The 24,937-nt window shown below is 40.4% G+C and overlaps 1 protein-coding gene across 22 annotated transcripts in view; it reads left to right on the plus strand.

Annotated features, from left to right (window-relative positions):
- KMT2C (lysine methyltransferase 2C) overlaps positions 1 to 24,937 on the plus strand; it is a 255,472-nt gene that overhangs the window by 134,651 nt on the left and 95,884 nt on the right. For all 22 annotated transcript variants that reach the window (XM_084859346.1, XM_084859347.1, XM_084859349.1 and 19 more), the window contains 6 exons: positions 846 to 950; positions 8,582 to 9,294; positions 17,285 to 17,404; positions 19,463 to 19,579; positions 20,468 to 20,569; positions 22,917 to 23,021. In XM_084859346.1, coding sequence (XP_084715472.1) covers positions 846 to 950; positions 8,582 to 9,294; positions 17,285 to 17,404; positions 19,463 to 19,579; positions 20,468 to 20,569; positions 22,917 to 23,021 — 1,262 coding nt within the window. The remainder of the gene's footprint in view (positions 1 to 845; positions 951 to 8,581; positions 9,295 to 17,284; positions 17,405 to 19,462; positions 19,580 to 20,467; positions 20,570 to 22,916; positions 23,022 to 24,937) is intronic.

Consider the following 24,937-nt stretch of genomic DNA (forward strand, 5'->3'; position numbering starts at 1 on the left):
GGTCTGCGGGGGGGGGAGGCGATCCGTCCCTCCCCCTGAGAATCCTCGTCAGCCCCTGCAGGCAAAACTGCAGCATTTTTATACTGTGTTAAATGGCCAAGAAATACTCCCATCCCTTTTAAGTAACTCATCGCAAGGGAGCAACAACAATACATGTCTGTGGAGAAGAATGGCACATTGTAAGGTGAAAAATAAAATCCCAGGCAGCTAACACAAGATGACTGGGGAAAAATGGGGGGAAACGCCTAATGATTAATTGCTGATGGAGGGTGAATGTATGATTGACAGGTGATGTAGGAAGGGGACATGGCTATCTGTGGAACCCTGGAGGGCTAGAGGTTCAACACCCCTGCAGTAGAGGTATAATTGACCGCCAAAGCTGTAAGAATAAAAACATAGATGTTTCACTAAATTAAGGAGAGGCCCTGTGAAATGTAATATGGCAGTTCGCACTGTGTCATGGTTGATATCTTCCTGGAACATGGAAGACTGTAACAGAAGGTTTATTAAAATGTTTTCAGTGCTGCTGGGGTGTGTTTGACTGTACCTGTCAATGGTGGGGTTAAGTAAAACTAAAGAGAATATAATTCCATGTACACATTAGGAGTGGACACTTTACCCTGACTGAAGTATGTATGGTATGACTGTTGATCATGAAAGTCATGCCCTTAATTTAGGAATAAGTTGTATCTTCAACCCAAATTTTGAAATTTTGTGATCTAACTCGCTCAGATTACACTGTTAAAGTACCATTGTGTGGAAACAAACGGTCAAGCTCCAAGAGCAATTACTGGTAATAATAAGTACTGCTGACAAATTCTTTGCTGCTGCTTATGTTTGTGCAGATGAAATGGAAATGGAAGACGGTGCAGGCAATGTGGCAAATGAGCACCAGCTAGTAACAGATAGTGGTCTTGCTCAAGATTCAACGGTTAAGTGTGCCACAGATGGTAAGACAGCTTTTTGTTTCTTTTTTTTACAGTAAAATTATATATATATTTATATATATATATACACACACACACATACACACACACATACATACACACACACACACACACACACACACACACATACTATATATATAGGGTATATTTTCTGAAATCAAATATATATATATATATATATATATATATATATATACTATATATATAGGGTATATTTTCTGAAATCAAAATCTTGAAATATTTGGAGAATTTAGTGGATATTGCCATTCATTAAGCAGTGTATTATTTTTTATAATGAGCAAGAAATGTAAGAGACATCTGCAAGTAAGGTTTGAATGAGTAAGGTCCTAATGCTTACTAAGGGTGGTATTCCATGGGAATAGTGTTCTATATCAATATGTAAGTGTTCAAAAGAAATGTACAATATAAAAGTACGAAATCTTTAGGCAGTAAATGGTTGATTACTGGAGCCTTCTTCCCAAGGCTATAATTCTTCTGTGCATCCTGCTCACTTAAGCAGTAAAATAAGAGATACTTTTTATTCATTCACAGAGGTAGGAGAGATTGAATGCCAATTTAGAAGATTCAAAAAGCAATAGGACCTTGAGAATGGTTTAAAACATGCAAATTCCAGTGGGATGGTAGTCAGCATATGTAGAGAAAATACGAATTAGAAATGCCACATGGGAAAAGCCAAGTTAAAGGATCTCAGTGGTAAAAATAGATAATAAGCATGGGGATCTTACGTGAGCCTCATGGGGATGTCATGTAAAGTTGTTGCCCAAAGCAACATACAGACATGCAGACATATATACATACATAAATGTTTCTTTTCAATATCAGTGCATTTAACTATGGGCTTCAGTAGTTTAGAGAGTAATCTGTAAAATTGTTTAATAGTTCTGTATGGCATTTATACAGTCTGCATCATAATGTGCTAATTATGTTTAGCTGCTAAACACCTCAGGGAAAGAGATGATAAAACAAGCAGTCCAAAGGCACCTGTGCATATACTTTATTATGCATCAGATAAGTTTAAATTTTTGTTGAAGAAAATGATTGGGGATTTTTTTTACTTATTCTCCTAAAATTGATAATAGATAATAAATACTCCGAATTTTCTTGGGTTTATATTTTGGTCCTGGATAGCTCAAGTGAAAAAGTCAACTCAGTGGCAGTTTGGAAGCCATAGAATCATAGAATAGTAGGGTTGGAAGGGGCCTACAAGACCATTGAGTCCAATCCCCTGCTCAGTGCAGGAATCCAAGTCAAAGCACTGGACAAGTGGCTGTCTGGCTTCATCTTGAATGCCTCCAGTGTGGGAGATGCCACTACCTCCCTAGGTAATTGGTTCCATTGTCATATTGCTCTAACAGTCAGGAAGTTTTTCCTGATGTTCAGCTGGAATCTGGCTTCCTGTAAATTGAGCCCATTGTTCCATGTTCTGCATTTTGCGATGATCAAGAAGAGATCCTGGCCTTCTTCTCTGTGACAACCTTTCAAGTACTTGAAGAGTGCTATCATATCTCCCCTCAGTCTTCTCTTCTCAAGGCTAAACATGCCCAGTTCTTTCAGTCTGTCCTGATAGGGCTTTGTTTCCAGTCCCCTGATCATCTTCATTGCCCTCCTCTGAACTCTCCCCAGCTTGTCTGCATCCTTCTTAAAGTGCGGTGCCCAGAACTGGACACAGTACCCCAGATGAGGCCTAACAAGTGCTGAGTAGAGGGGAACTTGTACTTCCTGGGATTTGGAAGCTATATTTCTATTAATGCAGCCCAAAAGAGCATTTGCCTTTTTTGCAGCCACATCACATTGTTGGCTCATATTCAGCTTGTGATCTACAACAATTCCAAGATCCTTCTTGCTTGTAGTATTGTTGAGCCAAGTATCCCCCATCTTGTAACTGTGCATTTGGTTTCTTTTTCCTAGGTACAGAACTTGGCATTTATCCCTGTTAAATGTCATTCTGCTGTTTTCAGCCCAGCGCTCCAGCCTATCAAGATCACTGAATTTTGTTTCTGTCTTCCAGGGCATTAGCTATCCTGCCCAATTTTGTGTCATCTGCAAATTTGATCAGCATTCCCTGTACCTCCTCATCCAAGCCATTAATAAAAATGTTGAAGAGTATCCAGGACTGAGCCCTGCGGTACCCCGCTCATTACCTCTCCCCAGTTTGAGAAAATCCCATTGATAAGCACTCTTTGAGTCCGATTCTGTAGCCAACTGTGGATCCACCGGATCATTGTTTCATCTAGCCTACTTTTGGCTAGTTTGCTAATTGGGATAGCATGGGTTACTTTGTCGAAAGCTTTGCTGAAGTTGAGGTATATTATGTCCATAGCATTCCCACAGTCCACAAAGGAGGGTACCTGATCAAAAAACAAGATCAGATTAGTCTGGCAGGATTTGTTCTTGACAAATCCAAGTTGGCTTCATGTAATCACTGCATTGTTTTCAAGGTGCTTACAGACTGATTGCTTTATCATCTGCTCCAGAATTTTCCCAGGGATTGATGTCAGACTGACTGGTCTGTAGTTCCCAGGTTCCTCTTTTTTACCCTTTTTGAAAATAGGGACAACATTAGCCCTTCTCCAGTCATCTGGCACTTCACCTGTCCTCCATGATTTCTCAGAGAGAATAGACAGTGGTTCTGAGAGTTCTTCTGCCAGTTCCTTCATTACTCTAGGATACAGTTCATCTGGCCCTGGAGATTTGAACTCATTCAAAGTAATTAGGTGTTCCTTGACCATATGCCTATCAATCTCAAGCTGCAATCCTGCCCCTTCAGCCTGTACTTTGTCCTTGCCAGGGGGGTCATAGACCCTCTTTTGGGAGAAGACTGAGCCAAAGTAGGAATTGAGCACTCCTGCCTTTTCCTTGTATTCTGTTACCGTTTTGCCATCCTTATTTAATAGTTGAACCACCATTTCTTTCCTCTGTCTTTTACTATGCATGTATCTGAAGAAAGCCTTTTTGTTGCTTTTAGCATCCCTCGCTAACCTCAGCTCGTTCTCAGCTTTAGTCTTCCTGACACCATCCCTGCAATTCTGTGCCTGCCTGTACTCTTCCTTTGTTGCTTGGCCTTCCTTCCACTTCCTATGTGTGTCCTTTTTTGTTTTCAGGTCATCTCTCAGCTTTTCGTGAAGCCACATTGGTTTCTTCTGTTGTTTTCCACCTTTTCTTCTTGTTGGAATTGTTTGTAATTGTGCGTTTAGAATTTCCTTTTTTAAAAACTCCCATCCATCTTGGACTCCTTTTCTCATTAGAGTCACTTGCCATGGGACCTTACTTATCATTGTTCTGAGTTTATTAAAATCAGCTTTCCTAAAATCCAGGGTACGCGTTTGAGTACACTCGGCTTTTGGTTCCCTTAGAACCAAGAACTAAAGTACAACATGGTCCCTTTCCCCCAGAGTTCCTGTAACTGCTCCTTTATCCACTAAGTCATCTCTGTTGGTTAGGATCAAGTCAAGGATAGCCAATCCTCTAGTTCCTTCCTCTACTTTCTGCAGGAGGAAGTTATCAGCAACACAAGTCAGGAATTTCTTGGAGGGTCCACGTTTTGCAGAATTTGTCTCACAACAAATATTGGGGAAATTGAAGTCCTGCATCATGCTTCCTTGAAACACACTGGCAATTTGCTTTTCAAAAGATTCATCCTCATCTTCTTCTTGATTGGGTGGCCAGTAGTAGACTCCGACAATCATGTTCCTTTTATTCTTTGCTCCATTTATTTTAACTCAGATGCTCTCTATAGGGCTACCAAGCTCATTGTCGTGTATTTCTGTGCAGAGATATGTATTTTTAACATATAGTGCAACTCCACCTCCTTTTCTGTCTCTCTTGTTCTTTTTGAACAAGTTATATCCTTCAGTCCTTCAGGTTATATACTTCTGGGTGCCACACTTTAAGAAGGATGCAGACAAACTGGAGAGGGTTCAGAGTAGGACAACAAGGATGATCAGGGAACTGGAAACAAAGCCCGATGAGGAGAGACTAAAAGCACTGGGCATGTTTAGCCTTGAGAAGAGAAGACTGAGGGGGGATATGATAGTGCTCTTCAGGTACTTGAAAGGTTGTCACAGAGAGGAAGGCCAGGATCTCTTCTTGGTCATCCCAGAGTGCAGGACATGGAATAATGGGCTCAAGTTACAGGAAGCCAGATTCTGGCTGAACATCAGGAAAAGCTTCCTGGCTGTTAGAGCAATACAACAATGGAACCAATTACCTAGGGAGGTAGTGGGCTCTCCCATACTGGAGGCATTCAAAATGAAGCTGGACAGCCATCTGTCAGGGATGTTTTGACTTAGATTCCTGCACGGGGCAGGGGGTTGGACTCGATGATCTTGTAGCCCCTTCCAACCCCACTATTCTATGATTCTGTGATTCAATTGCTGTATTCCATTCATGGGAATCATCCCACCAAGTTTCAGTTACACCTATCAAGTCATAATTTCCCTCCTGTATTAAGAGTTCAAGTTCATTCTGCTTGTTTCCCATGCTCTGGGCATTAGTATATAGACATCAAAGGCCATGTGCTTTATAGTCTGGCTTTCTTCCCACATGTTTCTGAAGACTATTATTGAGCGCTGTTAGAGCTGTTCTCTCTGTTGTGGTGCAAGAGCCTTCATCCATTGTTACCCTCAACTTTATGTCTCCCTCCCCTGTAGGATTCAGTTTAAAGCCCTCCTGATAAAGGTCTTCATGCTGTGGCCAAACACATTCTTCCCAGCCTTTTGTGAGGTGCAACCCATCCCTTGCCAACAGTCCACCTTCCAGGAAGTATAGCCCGTGGTCCCAGAATCCAAATCTCTTGCATCGGCACCACCTTCGTAGCCAGTCATTCACCCGGAGTATTTTTCTTTCCCTTTCTATCCCTCTTCTAACTACTGGAAAGATGGATGAGAAAACTATCTGGGCCCCAAAGTTCTTGAGTTTCCTTCCCAAAGCTTCAAAGTCTGACGTGATTTCTTCGTAGCTCTGCTTGGCGGTATCATTTGTTCCCACATGGATGAGAAGAAAGGGATAGCTGTCAGTGGGCTTTAGGAGTGTAGGCAACCCTTCAGTCACGTCTCTAATCTGTCCTCCTGGGAGACAGCATACCTGACGAGTCCATGGGTCTTCGCGACATACTTGGGTTTCAATCCCACGCAGCAAGGAGTCTCCCACTACTACCACTCTTCTGTTCTTGCTGTAGGCCTTGGTTTCATTGCCTCTGCTTGACTGACCTTCAGCATCTAGCTCGCTCTTATGCAGGTTCCCCTGTAATTTTTCCTCTGCAGGCTGTCCTCCAGTCTCATCCTCAAGTACCTGGAAATGGTTCCATAGCTCCACTGCTTCCACTGGTGTAGAGTGGCTTCTAGTTATTTTGCTCCTAACTGTCATCCATTCCATGGAATATCCTCCACTTCATTTTTCCTCACCTCAGCAGTGTCCTCTTCTCCCTCAGCTTGCTGTTGCTCGTCTAGCTTCTGTTCTTCACTTTGCTGGTGCAGTTCCATTGTTCTGTCCAATAACTCTTCGCGTTCTCTTATTCCCTGGAGGGTCGCCACTCGCCACGCCAGTCCTCTTACTTTTTCTTCCAGCAGTGTAATCAACTTGCACTTGTAGCATGTGTAGGCCATGTTGATCTCAGGCAAGAAAACAAACATTGCATAGACCTTGCAGGTCACCACCACTGGAGTCTTTTCCTTCCATAGTCTCTATTCCCTTTATCTTTCTAGCTTTTTGATTGTACTGGAATAGCCTGTGGTTTGTCCTCTATTCACTGGAGGTAAACACCAGAGCCCCACTGGTATGGAAGTGTGTTACAAGAAAAAGAAAATTGTTTAAAAAAAAATGTTAGGGGCCTCCCCCTTGACCTCCCCTGTCAAACTTATTCATGTCATGCTAAACTATGGCTTAGTAAGACATGAATAAGCCTAGCTTATGCACTGACTCCTCCTCTCTCCTTCTCATGCATGGCTAGGGTGAGGAGTTTGGAATCTTTTGCTTTTGGTTAGCCACAGCTTGCCATGCTGCATGAACATTGAACAATCTTAATCATGGTTTGCTTAAGCGAGCCAGTTTCACTAACCATAGCTTGAAGTTGAGCTTGTGACTGACTCCTCATGGCCTCGCTGGAGGAGGAGAGGGGAGCATTCAAGCCTGGGAGAGGCTAGGCTTGTTCAGGTCTTGCTAAACCAGAGTGGGCAAAAAGGTACATCTGTATCTATTGGGAAATCTCTTAGTTACTTAAAGGATAGTTAGTTAAAGGGTTTCTGATTCCCAACTGTTTAACAATAGCAGCAACAAAATGGCTCTCCTCGCACACCTTAAATCATTGTGCTTTAATGAAGAAACTGTTGGGATATCCAAGAGTTGGTTTTGGTGTAAAAGAATTGTGAGCTCTGTTCAGTTCTGGTACTCAAATTCCTGGGCTCAGAATTCTTTAATTCTAAGCATATGTCTTGGACTAGATTCCAGTTGGTGGAACGTGAGGATCTAGTAAAAAAAACAAAGTAGATCTTGCAAGCCTGAAATTTGCCCATTCCTGTGCTAAATCATAGTTTAGCACAGTCTTCCCCATCCCCAATTCCCATCAGCTCCAGCCAGTATGGCCAGTGGTCAGGAATGCTGGGACATGTAATTCAAAACATCTGGAGGGCATCAGGTTAGGGAAGGCTGGTTTACCCTGATGTTGGAATGGAGCCTATGTGTAGCAGTGCTAAAAAGGGCACATTATTTTTAGAGATTATTAAGAAAAGGATTGAAAATAAATCGGCCAGTACTGTTTATATAAAGCTAGGGTCAGACAAATTTGGAATAAAAAAATATGGTAGAGAGGGATGTCCGGATTTTGTGAAATCCGTCTCGTGTGTGTTTCGTGGATTGTGTGGTGTCGTTTGTTCTGGCATCCATTCACAGACAGATTCGAATTTGGCTTTTTTTCGTTATGCCAAAAAATACGCAAATATTTCCACAAGAGGGTTTGCCACAATTTATGTAAATTATGTTAGTGTGTAACATTTAGTGTATTGTCCCCGATTCCATTCAACGTTTCCCCACATATATTTTCCAGTCTCAACAGAAACTTGCCTATTTTCCTATGAATAAATTTGCATAAATTTCAAGAAAGTTAAAAAAAAAATCCGAAAGGCTAAAGTATTTGAAGCTTTTAGTTTAGAAAAAAGACTACAAAGGTGAAGAATGATAGATGTTTATACAATTATACATTGTTTAGAGAAAGATTTAGAGAAATGTTTCTACTTTTCATTATAATAGAACTCTGTGCTGCCAAATTGAATTGATCAGAAGTTGATTCAGAACAGACAGGGTGTACTTTTCATACAGCATATAATTAACTTGTGGAGTTTACTACCACAAGATGAAATGATGGCCAATGAATTTAAAAGCAGAATAGATAAATCCTTGGAGGATAGCTAACAACTATCAGTGTGAGTGCTAAATGGAACCTCCATATTTTGATGATGTGATGGAGAACCAAGTTAGAATATCTCAAAAAGTTCAAGACTTGGGATGATGAGTAAAAGCAACATGTGTGCTCATTTCAGCAAAAGATCTGATACGTTCACATATTTTTAATTGTATATTCATGTTATGAGACTCAGATAAAATGCCCTCATTTGTTTCAGGCCTCTCATTAAATGAAAAGAATGGTAAACTGGAAGTGCAGGTTTCTGATCATTTTGGTACAGCTGAAATGGAACCATCTCCTAAAAATTCCCTTGCACCTGATGGTAATCACACTGATAAAAAGATGGGAACAACAGAGAGTATTCCAGATACAATGCAGCAGGTGTCAGACAAGCAAAATGAAGAAATGAAACCATCACAGGAAAGCACTGAGTTGTTGGAAATGTCCACGGAGGAATCTCCACTTCCACCTGTGACACCTGAGAATATAGAAAAGATACCTGAAACTTTCATTTTAGACAGTAAAGACAGTGCCTCATGTAGGAAGGAAGAGCAATTAGAAACAAGGGTGGTGCCAGAAGGTGCAAATGGAGGTGAGACTCCTGAAAATTGTGAAACATCATCTCTTCCTGCAAGTGAAAGTTGTGCCACTGACAGTTCACCATTGGGAGACAAATCTCTAAAATCACCAGCTGAGGCATTTTCTTCATTTCCATCATCTGTTGAAATAAGCAAGACTAGTGTATCGTCCTCACCAGCAGCCTCACTAGAGTTAGGCTTTTCCCATGACATGATGCGTAGTCAGACATTATCCCTAGAATCCTCTGCAACTCTTCAAACAACGTATGTATCGCTCACTCCAAAAATTGGAATGGGAAAACCAGCTATCACCAAAAGAAAATTTTCTCCTGGGAGACCAAGGTCAAGACAGGTGAGCATGTTCTACTGAAACCTGTTACAAAAAGCATTTTCAGTAGTCATATTATTTTATAAGAATCATTTTGGTTACAATATTAAGAGAGACATTCGTTTTGCCTTCCATCTGAACCTGAGACACCTGTTACAAAAAGCATTTTCAGTAGTCATATTATTTTATAAGAATCGTTTTGGCTACGATATTAAGAGAGACATTAGTTTTGCCTTCCATCTGAACCTGAGACCAGGGTGTTCATTATTATCCTTTTAGTACATTACTTTACCACCAGTTACCATGGAGAAAAACTCTTACATTATGACAAAAGATACATCTTTTTAATTTATCTTAAAGATAAATTTATCTCTTAAAGATAAATAAAAATGAAAAGCCTTGGCATTGCTTTTATTTCAAACCAGAAAATAAAGACATATACATTCACAAAAACAAAAAAAAATATTTTGCATTTCCCCACATTTTTTCATTGTTAACCTTTACCCACCCACCCCAATTCCATTTTTTCAGAGTTTTATTTTTCTTTTAGTTTTGCCCAAAATTTTATATGTTCCCATTTTTAAAATCCAAAGCATATTTTTCAGTATTATTATTTCATTTAGGCTGCTCAGATATCCAGAGCACAGTCTTATTTCTTGTAGGAGGGTGATCAACAATGATCTCCAAGGATTTGAAATGCAAGACTCATTTAATCCTTCTCTTTAAAACCTACAAATTTCTTAGGGAGGTCATTTATTTCATTGGTGATTTTGTGACCATATCCATAATTTCCCCCAATACTCATAGTCAACCTGTCTTCATATTGTTTTATAAAATGTATATTCTACATCTGCATCATAAATGGTTCTTGAGACATTAAAGTAAATCTTAATGAGTAAAAAAGGGTGGGAAATGTCCATAGCACTATTGTGATGCACAGACATGCACTCCTACCAGTCTCTCAGAGAGAATTGGCTGAGAGGCATCTTGCTTGTTAGTTGCAAAGGAGTAACTGTCACCAATCCCAGTTATTCCATAACTGTGAGCCAGGGCTATTGCACAGCTATAGGGATTCCAGAGAGCAGGGAGATAACACTTGCCATGTCTGCTAGTCACCATTAGCCCAGATCCATCCTATTATTCATGCAAGTTTCTCCTTAAAAGTATAACATAGCTTAGCAGTTAGGTGATAGACTCTGACTTGTGTGTACATGATGCTTCAAGGTGTTCAGTTCAAGGATCCCAGAAAAAGGGAGATAGAGAATTGGCATGTTGTATGAAAAATGAAAGAGAACAGTACATTCTAAACCTAAACCTAGACTGGCATAGTCTGGAGGGGAAATAGCCAAGATTTCCCCAAGTCAATACTTAACACATTGCTGAATTAATGGAAATGCTGTTGAGAGGTGTAAAGTTGAGAAGATGTCGTCCTTTCAAGACACTCTTATGTGGAACGATGCAAAAGACTCTGTCTGCGTTAGGGCTTGTATTGAGGATTATGGATGGAGGATGTTTTTGGACAGAAAAGAGGAATTTTGGAGAGAAACAGGGATTTTGGGCCTCGGATTTGTTCAAACTACTGCTTATATTTCCAGTTATTTATTTTATCCAGTTTTGAAGATCTGTTTCCTGCCTTTCAATCAAATAATTCTAAAATTGGCTTACAACAGGTTGTAATATTTTTTTTTAAATCCCAAACTTACACATATGCACAGTCAAGAAGCCCTCAGTTCTCCAGCTGATGGATGGGTCCTTTCCTTTTGCTCTGCACTGCAAGAACAACTGGCAGTTAAAACCAAATGTTCTTTCTAGCAAGGAGCAGCAACTAAGTTTATTTATTAGTTATTATATGGCACCTTTCAGGATACATATTCTTCCAAAGCAGTTTACAAATAACATCAAAATACATTCTTAAACACATTAAGCATCATATAGCATCTCATCAGGATCCTACCTGCAGGGCAGCTGATCGTGGATGGTTCCTGTGGGGAGGCAGTCCAGTTGGAATGGGGCCAGGCAGCTGAAGTCTCCTCTGTCTGCCTCCCTTGCTGTACCTGGGATCCTTCCCACAGGACAACTGGTGGTAGATGGCCTGGGGGCAGGGAGTCCAATTGGATCAGGCTCTTTACTTCTTTGCCTACTCAACTCATTGTCTTTTCTGTCCCTCATTGTTATCAGTTGGCCCTTTGAGGGTGGTGGCAGTCTGGCTAGATCAGTCTCTGGTAACTTCTTCACTGGCTTCCCTCGCTTTCTGTTCCTTCCTATAAGGCAGTGGATGGTTGATGGCTGTTGGATGCAGCTGTTCCTTTTCTGACCATTGGATAGGATGAGACTGCTCTTCCCTTTGCCATGATGTTCTTCCTGGGAACAGGAAAGTAATTTAGAGAGCAACCCTTTGTTCCCTGGGCAAGCATCCCAGGGACCATAGGACAGCTCAGAAAACCCCTCCAGGGTCGGAGACAGCACTCTGACCTAGGAAGGGGGAGTTGGAGATCTGACCTCAGACACCTCCCCCTCTCAGCTGGTATAGCGAGAACCATGCCAGCTGCCTTTCTGAGGTTGGAAAAGTAACCTCAAAGAAGGAGGAAAGAGGGCATTCTGGGGGGAGGGGAGGAGACCAGAGAGGCCATCCTGAACCACCTCCAGCCTCCTTCCCTCCCCCTTCCAAAGTGCCCTTAGACATGCTGAAAAGCCCGTCTAACAAAAATCAGGAAAGATGGAGAACGTGCTTCAGCCCAACAGGGCTTAGGAAACTCAGAAGCCTCCAAGTTCGAGGGCTTCGAAGCGACAAGGGCACAGTCCATAGGATTATACCCTAACTTAATTTTAAATACACTAATTATTTATATATATATATATATATATATATATATATATATTGCAATGAATATGAACTTGAGCACACTCTGGGAGAGAGTGCAGGACAGGAAGGCCTGGCGTGCTATGGTCCTTGGGGTCACGAAGAGACGGACACGACTGAATGACTGAACAACAACAACAACAATATATATATATATATATATATATTTATATTAATTACAAATTGATTTTCCTATAAATTGTTTTTCAGTTTGACAGCCCCCCTGAGAACAATGCCAAGTTATTTTGTTTTTATTGTAACTTATTTAATGTTCATGTTATACTAATATTAAATATATAATTAGCAAAGTCTGTTCTGCTGCTGGATGCTGTTGTTGTATTTGTTGCTGATTGGTGATTTTATTTGTGTTTTTAGGATTGGTTTTAATGAAGTTTTTTATTGAGATTGTTAGCCGCTCTGGGTTCTTTTGAGAAGAAAGGTGGAATACAAGAATAATAAATAAATAAATAAATAAAGTGAGCGTCTGTTTATTTTTCAAGTTTACTTTCTCTAATATGGAAAACAACTAATTTTGTGTGAAAAACTAATTTTTAACCAAGGTCCTAGTGAAAACTGTCCCATTAACTTCAGTGGATTTTTCCATCTTGGCCCAAATACATTTTAATATTTAAATCTGGATAATTCCAATAGCTTCATTAGAGGAAAAGCATTTGCAAATGCTTCAAATCAGACTCAGAGACCTTCAGATGTGGCCATTGTGTTCAGTCCAAAACCCAGTTGAAATTAATAGAAATTTGCAGAAGAGCTGATTAAGGCAGCAATCCTGTACACACTTACTTGAGAGTGAGATCCATTAAATTCAGTGGGCCTTAATATCTGAGTAGATATATGTAGAATTGCCCTATAAAAGTGAGGAGGAAATACAAAGTTAGATTTTATTAATAAAGTAAACATTGTTCATCTGTCTGTTTGATATGCCTCTATTTTATATTTTAAATTCTTTAGTGGATCATACTGAGATTCTCCTTCATACTGGAGAATTCCAAAGAGGAATAATCTGTAAATATGCTTGACTTTGGAGAAAATAAACAACTTACTTCTAAATTGATACTTAAGAGAGCAATCCTATGTCCCTTAGAAAGCGTCTGGGGGAGATAAGAATGTTCGGTTTCCCAGGTCTGAGCTCGTAAATAGCGCTACGAGCTTGTAGCCGGGAAACCGTGCTCCTTGCCCCCTCATAGCTGGGGTGGAGAGAACCGCACTGCCACCTCCGTGCTCGTAACACAGAGCATGGAGGGGTGAAAACAGGGCGTTCCTGGGGGCAGGGATGGGAAGAGACCATGGAAGCTGTTTTAGGCAGCTTCCTATGTGGTCTCCAGCTCCGTTCCCATCCCCTCCCCAAAGCCACACTTAGATGCACAAAAGTGTGCATCTAAGGCAGAGTGCAGGGTGGCTACAGCACGTAGGGAATTCTCTCCTCCATGTTGCTTCTGCCCTGCATTGGATAAGCGGTCACCTCTGACTTCTGGAAATGTTGGAGGCACCCATCTATATAGGATTGCACCCTAAATGTTATAGTATGATATTTTCAATGTTATAGTATGATATTTTCATTGTTAGACCCAAAATTACAGGTCTGCATTTATGTGTTTATGCTCTGGATCATTGGTCCAGTTGCGACATAACAATAGGCTAGGGTTCCAGTGGAAACCTGACATTGTTTGCAACTTATTTATGATAACTCCAGCTACAAGCCGGAGTGGCTAAGCCAACCATGGACTTTCTGCCTGTGTTTGTTTATTATTGCATGCAGACTGGAAACCCTGGCTTGTCTCTTCCCAGACAAGCTGCAGTCATAAGCCCGAGTCTTCATTTATGTTAGAGGGAAGAGACAAGCCAGGGTTCCCATTTCACACGTAACAATGGTTTGTTTAGCCACTCTCACTTACAGCAGGAGCAGTCTGGCAGTGTACAGTGGCACATTAACTCGTTCACAAAAAGCCAGAATTCTTTGGAATGTGACATGTGAATGCAGCCAAAGTGTCAAAATATACTATGTATCTTTCTTAATTACAAATAAAGATTCATGGGTACCTTTGAGGCAAGGTGCTGATTTCAGTATGTAGAGTGCATTAATTCCCTAGTCTGTTCCTTCAGAGTCTAAGACTCTCCCATATGAGAAAGTATAGAATATGTCTTCTATAAATAGGTCAATAATACTTTCTTCTGAGAAATGAGGTAGCAAAATAAGACCCACTTGAATGAGCAGCATAACATTTTAGTTGAAGCTTTCATACCTAAGAATTACCTCTTTATTATCCAGCTGTCTTGACAAGTCAGATAAAACTGAGCACACCTAAATATAAAACCTGCTTTCTTCAAGCCTTTGATGGAAGATGCTTATAGGGAAGTGTATCATTGGAAGATAGGAAGTCATTCTGGATAAACCCTTAGAAAACAGACCATGCTATAAATAAAAACATACAAAATTATTTTATGCTTTTGAATGCAATTTTCTAAAAAGATGTTTTATTCTTGAAGTCCCTGAAGACTGATACCAGGGTGAAAGCTATAATTACTTTTTCAATTGTATTTCTGATCTTTTAATATCCTTGTCCATAGTTAACTTCATAAATAATATGAAAAATAGATCTGGTTTTGTGTGTGTTTTATCTAGCAAAGGACAATTGTTTTTCAGAATCTCATTAGGAACTAGTTTGTGAGAAAATAAGTATTCAACATTTATGGATTGTAATATGCTTTTAAAATTTGCCTATGAGAAACTGTCTGGATATGGTAACTAATGGTAAATAGTAACCCTGCAAACATTATCTAATGAGAATATTAAGATTTAGAACTGTTTCAGACATAACCAAAGTTTAATGTTATGAGAAATGCCCTATCCCACGCCTGGCTTGCCTGGCCACGCGGGGGCCATTGTGTCTGGGGGCAGAAACGTGGGCAACAGCCATTGGTGGTCTGATATGGTGCCACCGGGGGGAGGGGCCTGAGAGACATTTTAGCTCTCTGGGCCCCTCCCTACTGCCTCTTCGAAGCGCGGGTCCCTCCCTCCCTCCCTGTATGCAGTGCGAGTTCTGCTGGTCGTCCTTTTGTGGGCTGAGTAGGAATTTTTGGCTCACAGTCTGATTAGCTGTGTGTGTGTGTGTGTGTGTCTTTTTGTCTACTTTACACTATAGATGGGGAGGATGTGCCCACTAGGTGAATTTGGTTTATCTGATGGTTAGATTAATTTGGTCACATTTTTTCCACAGGTAACCTGCTAGGGACTGGCAGTGCTGCTGAGAACAGGGATGGTGAGCATTTGGAGGCACTGTTTTGGTGACAGATGTTGCCTGAGGCCTCTTGCTCTGGGTTTTGTGGCCCCAGCGGGGGGATAAGGGTTACCTATGAGGCCAACTCACCTCACCCACCCGGTGTTTTGCAGCCCAGGAGGGGGTGACCGGGGAAGGCCTCCCTTCCCGAAAAGGGGTTGCACTGGGGTGTGGCGATCTGCGGTGCCACTCATCAGGCTTTGAATGTTTCGCCCATTACATTGCCTAGCTGACATAGATTAGTTGCCCGTTCAGGTATTTTACCTTTGCAGATTTCTCAATAAATGTGGCCCAAATACTTGTGTCTAGTCTCTTTATTTTCCCCTGCTTTCGTCCGCAGTGAGCCATAGCAAGTGAACTTTCATAGTCATTGTTTTTTTTAAACCCAGACTATCTCTAATACAGCTATTCCTCTTTCTGCTTTTGAGAACTGCTTCTGGAGATAATGAGCCTATTCAGAAATGAGGCCAGATCATGTTAGGGTGCTACATGAGGAAGCCTTGTGATGGTGTGCTCTGTTATACGTTCAGATTGCTTCCCTTATTTCCAAGTTTGGGGCAAATCATAGTTTGCAATTTTGTCTGAACTAGGAAAACTATGGTTGGTGCAAACTGTCATTTGGCATTAGTATGTCTGAACTGGCAGTATATGTAAGCAATCTCAAAGAGGAGGATACTTCACATGCACACATTTTGTGCCTGCCCCGCATTGCTAGTCTGCCAACATAAATACAGGAACTATTATTGCATTAAGAATATATTTAGTATAACATTCCTCAGTATTGTACTCTAATGTATTTATTAACTAACAAAACCGGCTTCTGTAGTACTGCAGGACTTTGTGCTAGAGTGGCCTGAAACCTTTGTATTCCTCTTGTATATATATGATAAAATTATTATTTCTCAAGGGTATTTGTTGGGGCCTTATCAGCTTTACAGCTTTCCCTAACTCACTCTGACCCCTCTTCCAATTATGAGCAGTACTTGCTCCTGTTTCTGAATTATTTTATGAACACAAAGACTAAGGTTGTCTCTATTTTTTCCAGATAGTGACTTTTCTAAGAAACAACTGTCTGTTGTAGTTGCTTTTGATGTATGGATAGCATGTGTTAAATGTAGATTTGCAAGGATTCGGGGTAGGGTGGGGAAAAGTACAACTCTGGGATCCTTGCAGATGACATCACTATTGCGGAACTCAACAAAATACAATATACTGGGCACTTATAAGATATCTGTGAAGATAGTTTACTTGCTAGTTTTATTTGAAAGAAGAATTTCAGTAGTTGCATTTTTTATTTTTTTAAAGAATAGTGTTTAGGAGGCATATCTTCTGCTCATGGATATTTTACCTCTTTGCTTATTTTTCATTTTCATATTATACCTTTTATTTGGATCAATTTTTTTCTGCTACGCTTCTTAGCAATTCTGGTTTGTATTTTTTCAGAGTCACACACATAATCCAAGTCTACCACTTTTTCCAAGATGCAGACTGAAAGGATCTTAATATTAAAATAGGTCCATGATCCCCAAACTGCATCTTGGTTTAGTATTACCGAAATCAAAGATATAGCTGAGTTACAGTTACACTTCATCTGTTGATCATGCCAAGAAATAGTTTTCTAGCAGTGCTTATTTTTTATATTATTTATTCAAATTTTTATCCACGCTGTAGTCTGATGTTCATCTTGTATAAATGTGAATGCCAGATTAAAATTTCTCTCAGTAAATTAATGTGTTTGTTAAACTGAGTATTTGTATGTGCCTGCATGAGCTTTGCTTTCAGAACTTTTTATTTGCGTCATTTATTTTTATTTTATTTGGCTGAGTTTTATACATCTATTTTCTCACCTGACATATCCTAGGGGGCTTGGAGTAGCCATAATACAGTGAGCCCACCTTCCTGGTCTCCAGACATTTCAGAAGGTCGGGAAACTTTTAAATCCAGACAGCTACCTGGCAGTGCCATATGGAGCATCAAAGTGGTAATTAATCTGTATTTATATTCTTGTGATCTTTGCTCTCTGCTGTTCTCTATGCTAAAAAGATAACAATGTAAACTTTTTAAAAGGACAGCTGAATTAAAATTCTACCTTTAAACTTGATTTTTTCAACATCTTGAGCACTTACACTTCTTAAATTCCCTAAATTCTCTCCCAAAACATAGTAAGTAATGGTATTGCCAACGTATTAAATATGCAAATCACCACACTGAGTCAGTTTCTAATTCAGCTGGACCTTGAGCCCCACAAGGTGAATTTTGTGCACAGTGACTGAGCTAGGTCGTATGTCCTCAGTTCTTGTTGTCATTTGGATGGGGCTGAAGCCAAAGATAGATGAAGCCTCATGAATATGGTGCCCAAAACCTCCAATGGCCATTGCAGATTTCTTTCTGCACCTCCTGTAGAGGGTCTTGCACATAACAAACGATAAATTATTCATTCCTGTACATAAAGATTCATAATAACTTGTATTAACGTATAATCAAAATCTTTCTGCTACCTCCATGATAAATTAGGATTCTTACATTTACAAACATGAAGAAAGTAAACTTTATTGATGCATGGGGGGGTATGACCCAAAAGTATAGTAATATAGTAGAACTATGGGTTGATTCAGATATAATGATACTGGTGTAATAAACTGTAGTTGAATGATTGGCAAGTGCATTCCTACCTGCCCCCCCCTCGTGCTGACTTTGGCACTTTGATTATGGTTTCTTTAAACTAATTTCCTGTTATATTCAAAACAGGGGACTATAGTTGAATGTCGATTTGCTTACCAGGATCTGAACCAGGTTCAAACCATGGTTTCAGATCTTGGTTAGTAAACCAACTTTAAGCCACAGTTCCCCATTACATCTGAAACAGAGAAACTGTAGTTTAAAGAAACCATGATTGAACTGCTGAAGTCAGCGCAGCAGGGGGAGCAGTGAGCATTCAGGCTTATCATTCATCCCAGACTTAATGAATTATGGTTTATTAAGCCAGGATCATTACATCTGAACTGCCGTGTATGTTTATGTTCTGTTTAAGTTTTGAAATGATTGTGTTGCCATATCACTTCACTATTGCATGCTAATTTGTTACTCATTGTTTACTTTAGATAGTCTGAAAGACTTTTAGCATGTTTAGCAGTAACTTCGTAAAGGCTATTGCACTACCTTTTGTTAGTTGAATCTGTTAACCATGTACTGCTGCTTCTTATTGCTTTTAATGTTGGAAATTATAGTTTAACAGTATACATTATTAGAACATATGAACACTTTGTCTGTGTAGAATGTTCTTTCTAAAATGTGAACAAGCTAGAAGTCCCCCCTACCTCCATTGGTATGACATAGATTTGATAATTACTGTTCTCTTTTTAAGCACTCTCACAATGGTTCCTTTCCTGATAAGAAACGCACATGTTCTATTAATATAATTGTTTCACTAATTGTATTGCTAATTGAATATTTTACTGTTACTTGACACTTTTTCATATATGCTTTATACATTTTTGAAGATGCTGAAGGTTTATGCTATGTTTGTAGTTCTAGTCCATAAGCTCCAATTAGAACTATTTGTGCTACAAGTACTTGGAGGTAGTTGTTGTTGATGCAGATGTTCGCGTGTGTGTGTGAGTTCTGTTTGCAAGTGAAAAATTATGTAGTCTTTTTTCCGTCTTTTGTTTTTTCAAGTCATCCATGCCCATTACTTAAATTGTGGATAGCAGAGACAGTGATAGGTATGACTTTTATGAAATGGAGGATCACTGTGAGCCTATGGACTAGAGCAGGACATAAACTAATAAATAATTTACAAACTTACATAGGCTCTAACGTTCACAGTGTTCTGTAAAACAAGCTCTGCTAATTTCTGCAAATCTTGTTCTGATCATGATTTGGCCATATTCATCTGAAAAATGGCTCATTATCACTAAATTATTAGTTTAGCATTTATGTATTTCATTAGGCCTCACTTACAAACAATATTTCATCTTCATAAAGAGCTCTCTGAAGTGTGTTTTTCTTCTGTCTAAATTTCTGAATCTACTTTATATAGGGTCGTGGATCAGGGTTCCCTGGGAAACGAAGACCACGTGGTGCAGGCCTTTCTGGAAGAGGTGGACGAGGGAGATCAAAACTGAAGAATGGAATTGGATCTGTTCTTACTCCAGGGGTAAGGATCCATGGCGCATTGGTAGCTTGTTACATTAGTTTTCTCCTCTTCTGTATCAATTCAAACTTGTACAATTTTGTATTCAGAATGTGTACAGTGGTTGGCTGCTAGAGGAAACAAGCAAGAGACTGGTTGTTGGAAGAGTGAGTCAGGGTGAAGCAGACCCAAACAGGGGCTTTATTGGAAGGGGGAAAAAACCTCCTGGAGAATCTCAGTGAGGAATTTAATAAGGGATAAGAGAACTTGCCATTCATAGCAGAGATAGTCTCAGCCCAGGCAAGCAGTAATATCCTGCGCAATAGTTTCCCAGCCCGCTGAATTTACATAATTCAGAAGCAAATAATTTTTTTTAGGAACACAGGACACAGTGTTCCCTTATACTTAGTCTGATCGCTGGTCCATCTAGACCAGTACTGTCAGCACTGACAGGTGGCAGCTCTCCAGGGATGAGTTTTCCCAGTGCTGGAGATGCCAGGTATGTTCTGCATGCAAAGCATGTGCTCTACCACTGAGCTACAGCCCCTCCCTATTTTGAAAAGCTGGTGTGGTGTAGTGGTTAGAGTGTAGGGCTAGGTCTGAAGATACCCAGGTTCAAATCCCCAGTCAGACATTTAAGGTCATTGGGTGGCCTTTGGCCAGTCATTGTTTCTCAGCCTAACGTATCTCACAGAGTTATTGTAAGGATAAAATGAGGGGCGGGGCCAGGGGGGAGGAGACTATGTGTGCCTTCTTGAGCTCTTTAGAGTAAAGGCAGGATATAAATGTAATTAAATATATTCTGATATATATGTCTTACTCTGAAATAATCTGCGTTACATTTTATAGTAGAGTTAAAGGTTGGTGATAAATTATTTAAGAAGTCATGTCTGGTATTTTTTTGTTTTGTAGGTCGCAGATATGGACATTTCATCTAACAAAGATGAGGAGGAAAACTCAATGCACAATACTGTTGTCCTGTTTTCTAGCAGTGACAAGTTTACTTTGCATCAGGTTGCAATATTTATTCATATTTGTTTTATTCTAGTACAATGGTTACTTTTCCATTTCTTACACACCAAGTGAAAAATGTGGGAGTTTTCAGTGGTATCTTTTTATTCTAAATGCCCACTTCTGGTGTTAAGACTTGTATAGTCAGGGTGACAACTGACTGCAGTAAGTGAGTTGTTGAAGCTTGGTAATTGTGGTCCGTAAATCAGGTAATGAAGTCTGTCAGGGATTAACTTTTTTTAATGAACTGTGTATGGGCTATCCTAGTAGAGAGTAAAAGACTGCAGGTAGTGCAAAGTGTGGTTATTATCTTTCTTTCAGGCTGAGTTACTGATTTCACATAAGACCAGTTGCTTTGTCAATCCTTGTTGCTTAACTTCTGGACACAGTTCAAGGTGTTAGCCGCCTTTAAACCCTGGAGAACTGAAGTTCTGTATTAGATGTGAATTGAAATAGGAGGCTGAATTTGGAAAACTTTTGAAAAGACACCTAAGTGCCCCCACCTTTCAGTTTTTGTGGGTAGATGTGAAGGGGGAGTACATGGGCCTGTTGCTGAGGTAAATGTGCCAGTGTTCTCTGTCTTCCTGCTCTGTGCTGGAAGGCAATGAAACTCAAGCCCGGTGCAGCAGGATAAATGGCCCAGTCCAACTAAGAAGATGGATGCTGGATGAGGAGCTGTGGCTTAAACTGGATGCACTTTAAAATGAGCACCTGAGTGCAGATGCTGTCTGTTTCCATTGTGTTGTTTTCAGTGGGATGAACAGATACTTGTACTTAAAATTGAATAGGAATCTGGATCCGGATGTATGACCCATTGGAAGCAATGAAGTGTGGATGGACAGCATCTGATTTAGATTGTATATCCAGATGTGCATTTGATAAGTTGTGGGTTAAGATCCAGTAGATGCTTCTGCACACTGGTCTTGTTAGTTGGATCTGAGTGGTTGTCTTGAACTTCTGCTTTCATTGCCCTCCAACACAATGCACATTAAGACTACGAGCATGAACTTGTTTCCCTCAGCAAGGGGCCAGCATGTTATGTCTCTCCCCAACCCCACTTCCCAATTCAAACTGAAATAACATAGAAGCAGCTGCCAGGAAGAGCAACCAGGAGTTGTGGTAAATGTTTCCATAAATGTTCTCCCTCACCCCTTTTTAACACTGCAAATGTTGGTGCCCAAATATTCAGTCTTATTAAGCATACTTCAGGGAGTGCTTTCTCCTTTGCCCTTTCTAGTGTAAGGAAAAAAGATGTACTAGACAATAAAGCAGGGCTTTCTTAAATGTGACTGGTCATTTTGTAAGTCTGACTTCCTCTTTCAGAAGGCAGGTAAAGCCCTTTCTATTTAGGCAGGCATTTTGAAATATTTAATTAATAGATTAATTAAATTAAATTGGAACATTGTAATACATTTTTATATTAATGTTATTGCAGCTTTCTTGTATATTTTCAATTGTTTTAAGACTTACAGTCCACCTTTCCTCACAAAATGCTCAAGGTAATTTTACTAGCATTACTGATGATAAGTTGCATCCAGGATCTGTCTTCTGTGGATGGAAGGGCTCCGCTCACAAAAGGTGCCTCCACCAGTTTTCAGGGATGCCTCCTGCCCCACACACACCACAGCTCAACCCCACAGTTTACTCAGGCATGTAGCATTTACAGGGTGGATCCAGCCCTATGTAAATATTGGGCTGGATCCAGGTTTAGACATATTTAGAGTAGACACACTGAAATCAATACAATTGAAGTTAGTCAGGAGGCTAACTTAATACCCATTTATTTCAGTGGATCTATTCTAAATAGAAGGGGCCACGGTGGCTTAGTGGTTAAGACACTGAACTGCAGACTGGAAAGTCGGCAGGACAGCAGTTCGAGACCCAAGTGCTGTGTGACGGAGTGTCCCAGCTTCAGTCCCAGCTCCTGCCAACCTAGCAGTTTGAAAGCAAGAAATTGCAAGTAGATAAATAGGTACCGCTTCGTCGGGGAAGGTAACAGTGTTCCGTGCACCTCGGTGTTCAGTCATGTTGGCCACATGACCACGGAAGCGTCTTTGGATAGCGCTGGCTCTTTGGCTTAGAAATGGAGATAAGCACCACCCCCTAGAGTCGGACACGACTGGTTGGGGACACCTTTACCTTTACCTTTATTCTAAATAGGGTTTATTGTATTTTAAATGGATCCAACCCATTAATTATAAGTGGACCATACACATCTGAATTTCTGGTGGTGCATTAGAAGTGCTAGAAGGGGATTAGAGGTCTGTATGTTGCCTTTATATATCTTACAGCAGTGTTTTGCTTGCTTAGTACTGGGTGTTTACTTGAACAAATCTGTTTGGTATTCTAGGATATGTGTGTAGTTTGTGGGAGTTTTGGACAAGGTGCAGAAGGTCGATTGCTTGCCTGTTCTCAATGTGGTCAGTGTTACCATCCGTACTGTGTCAGTATTAAGGTGAGTGCTTTGAAATGATTGCATGACATATTGTACTTGCATAACCACATTGATTCCAGTTTTGACACTATTAGGGAGAGTTGTTAGGTTGTTAAATATTCCTCTGTAAATGTGACCATTATTTGTATGCAGCTTGCAAAACACTTTAAATTAAATGACATTTTATAGATGCAAGAGAAGCTAACCTTTCTGCAATTTTGCAGCCATAAATAGCACCAATTATTAGTTACGAGCAAGTATTAAACTATAAGTTAGGTATTAAGCTAGATATAAGCTAAGTATTAAGATATATGGCAGGGTTTTTTCTTGGAAAAAATTATACTGCATCTTGATTTACAAAGGCAATAAGGTTCAATTAATTCAGTTTGTTGGCTGTCAAAATTGACAGCAACTAGAGTAGTTAATTATTGTTTTACATTCATTAGGCCAGGAGAGAATGTGTGAAAATTAAATTTGGATAGTTATGAGTTGACTTATGCACAGATAATAAGCTATTTGCTGCAACATCTAAACTACCTTTCTCATTTTATACATGCAGTTATTTAAAAAGTGGGGGGGGTTCTATGTGCTAGAGCATTTAACTTAAAATCTACAAATACTTTATGAAAGGGATAGGCATTTTAGAAGAATATAGTTTAGATAACACTTTATAAAGGATACCACTAAAAGGTGTTTTGCTTCAAATTAGTCTAAAAATCAGGAGCAAGATCCTGATTATCAAGATCAGCTAACATGGATTACACATCCATAATACACTTTTTGTTTACACAATCTGAGTAGTTAATGTGCCCTCACCATTTCACCAAATGGGGTGACCACCATTTCAAACACTTCTGGAAAAGTGCCACCTTCTTTGTGGTGTCTGTGCATCACACGTATGGGCTCTATGCCTGTGCAGAACCTCTACTCAGGAACTTCTATAGCTGAGGAATTTTTTGGCAGGAACCCTTCCCCCATCATCCACTGCGCATATTCCAGTGGGCTCCTGCTCAAACCCTCAGTTCTTTGTCCACTGCCATTGTGGTAGTACTTGACTGACGGGGCTTCTTGGTCTTTGTACTATGCTGAGAGATTTCTCAAGTTCATTATTTTTTCCTACTCTCTTTTTCTCTTCTTCTCTCCCTAGTATTCTGTCTTTACATGTCAGGGTGGACACTGAGCCCATAGAATCCCAGAGTAGTTCTGATTCGGAGGAAGAGCAGTCGCTCCTGGGAGAGGAGCGTGCCCCTTTTTCCCAGGGCCCGCAGCTGACAGAGATTCCTCCCACCAACATTCCTAGATTAGAAAGCAGTCCAGGGAGTGACCCAGCACCGATAGCAGACTGGTTGGATGTGCGACGCAGACGCAGAGAGCGGCGCCAAATGGAGAGTGCGGAAAGGAGGCGTAGCGCCTGGTTGGCGCTCAAAGAACGCCCAGAGGATTCAAGGCAAAAGGGGAGGGATTCTCCCTAGTCCTTATATTCAGGGGTCTGCCAGTAATTGCCTTTCAAACGGGGACCAACTGTTCCAACTTAGGGCATACGATGCTGCTGCTCAGATCTAGTTGCTACCTGTAGAGTTGTAAGTTGTAAAAGAAGAATAAAGCTTTGAAAAGAATCCCTTTGTCTGCGTCTGGACTTGGCTACTGGATTAGACTGAGAGAGCCCTCCAAGGAGCCCTTGACATTACAGTTATTCATTTGATTTATTTGATTTATGTGTCGGTTAGGCTATCACTCAATCATGCGTCGCCTCAGGGCATATGGCCATTAAGGCCCCTTTTAGGAAATGTGTCCGTTGTGGAGGTAAACTCCCCCCCACCAGACAGTCACTCACTGTGCCTGCTTTGTCTCAGCGAAGAACATATAGTCAAGGCCTGTCACCACTGTATGTCCTTTAGCAAGCAAGCTTGAAAAAAACATGCCAAGAGGCTCAAGGC

This window comes from Heloderma suspectum, chromosome 5 (genome assembly GCF_057233095.1).
Source record: "Heloderma suspectum isolate Gila_16-S chromosome 5, 16-S_ref, whole genome shotgun sequence".
Lineage (NCBI taxonomy): Eukaryota > Metazoa > Chordata > Lepidosauria > Squamata > Helodermatidae > Heloderma > Heloderma suspectum.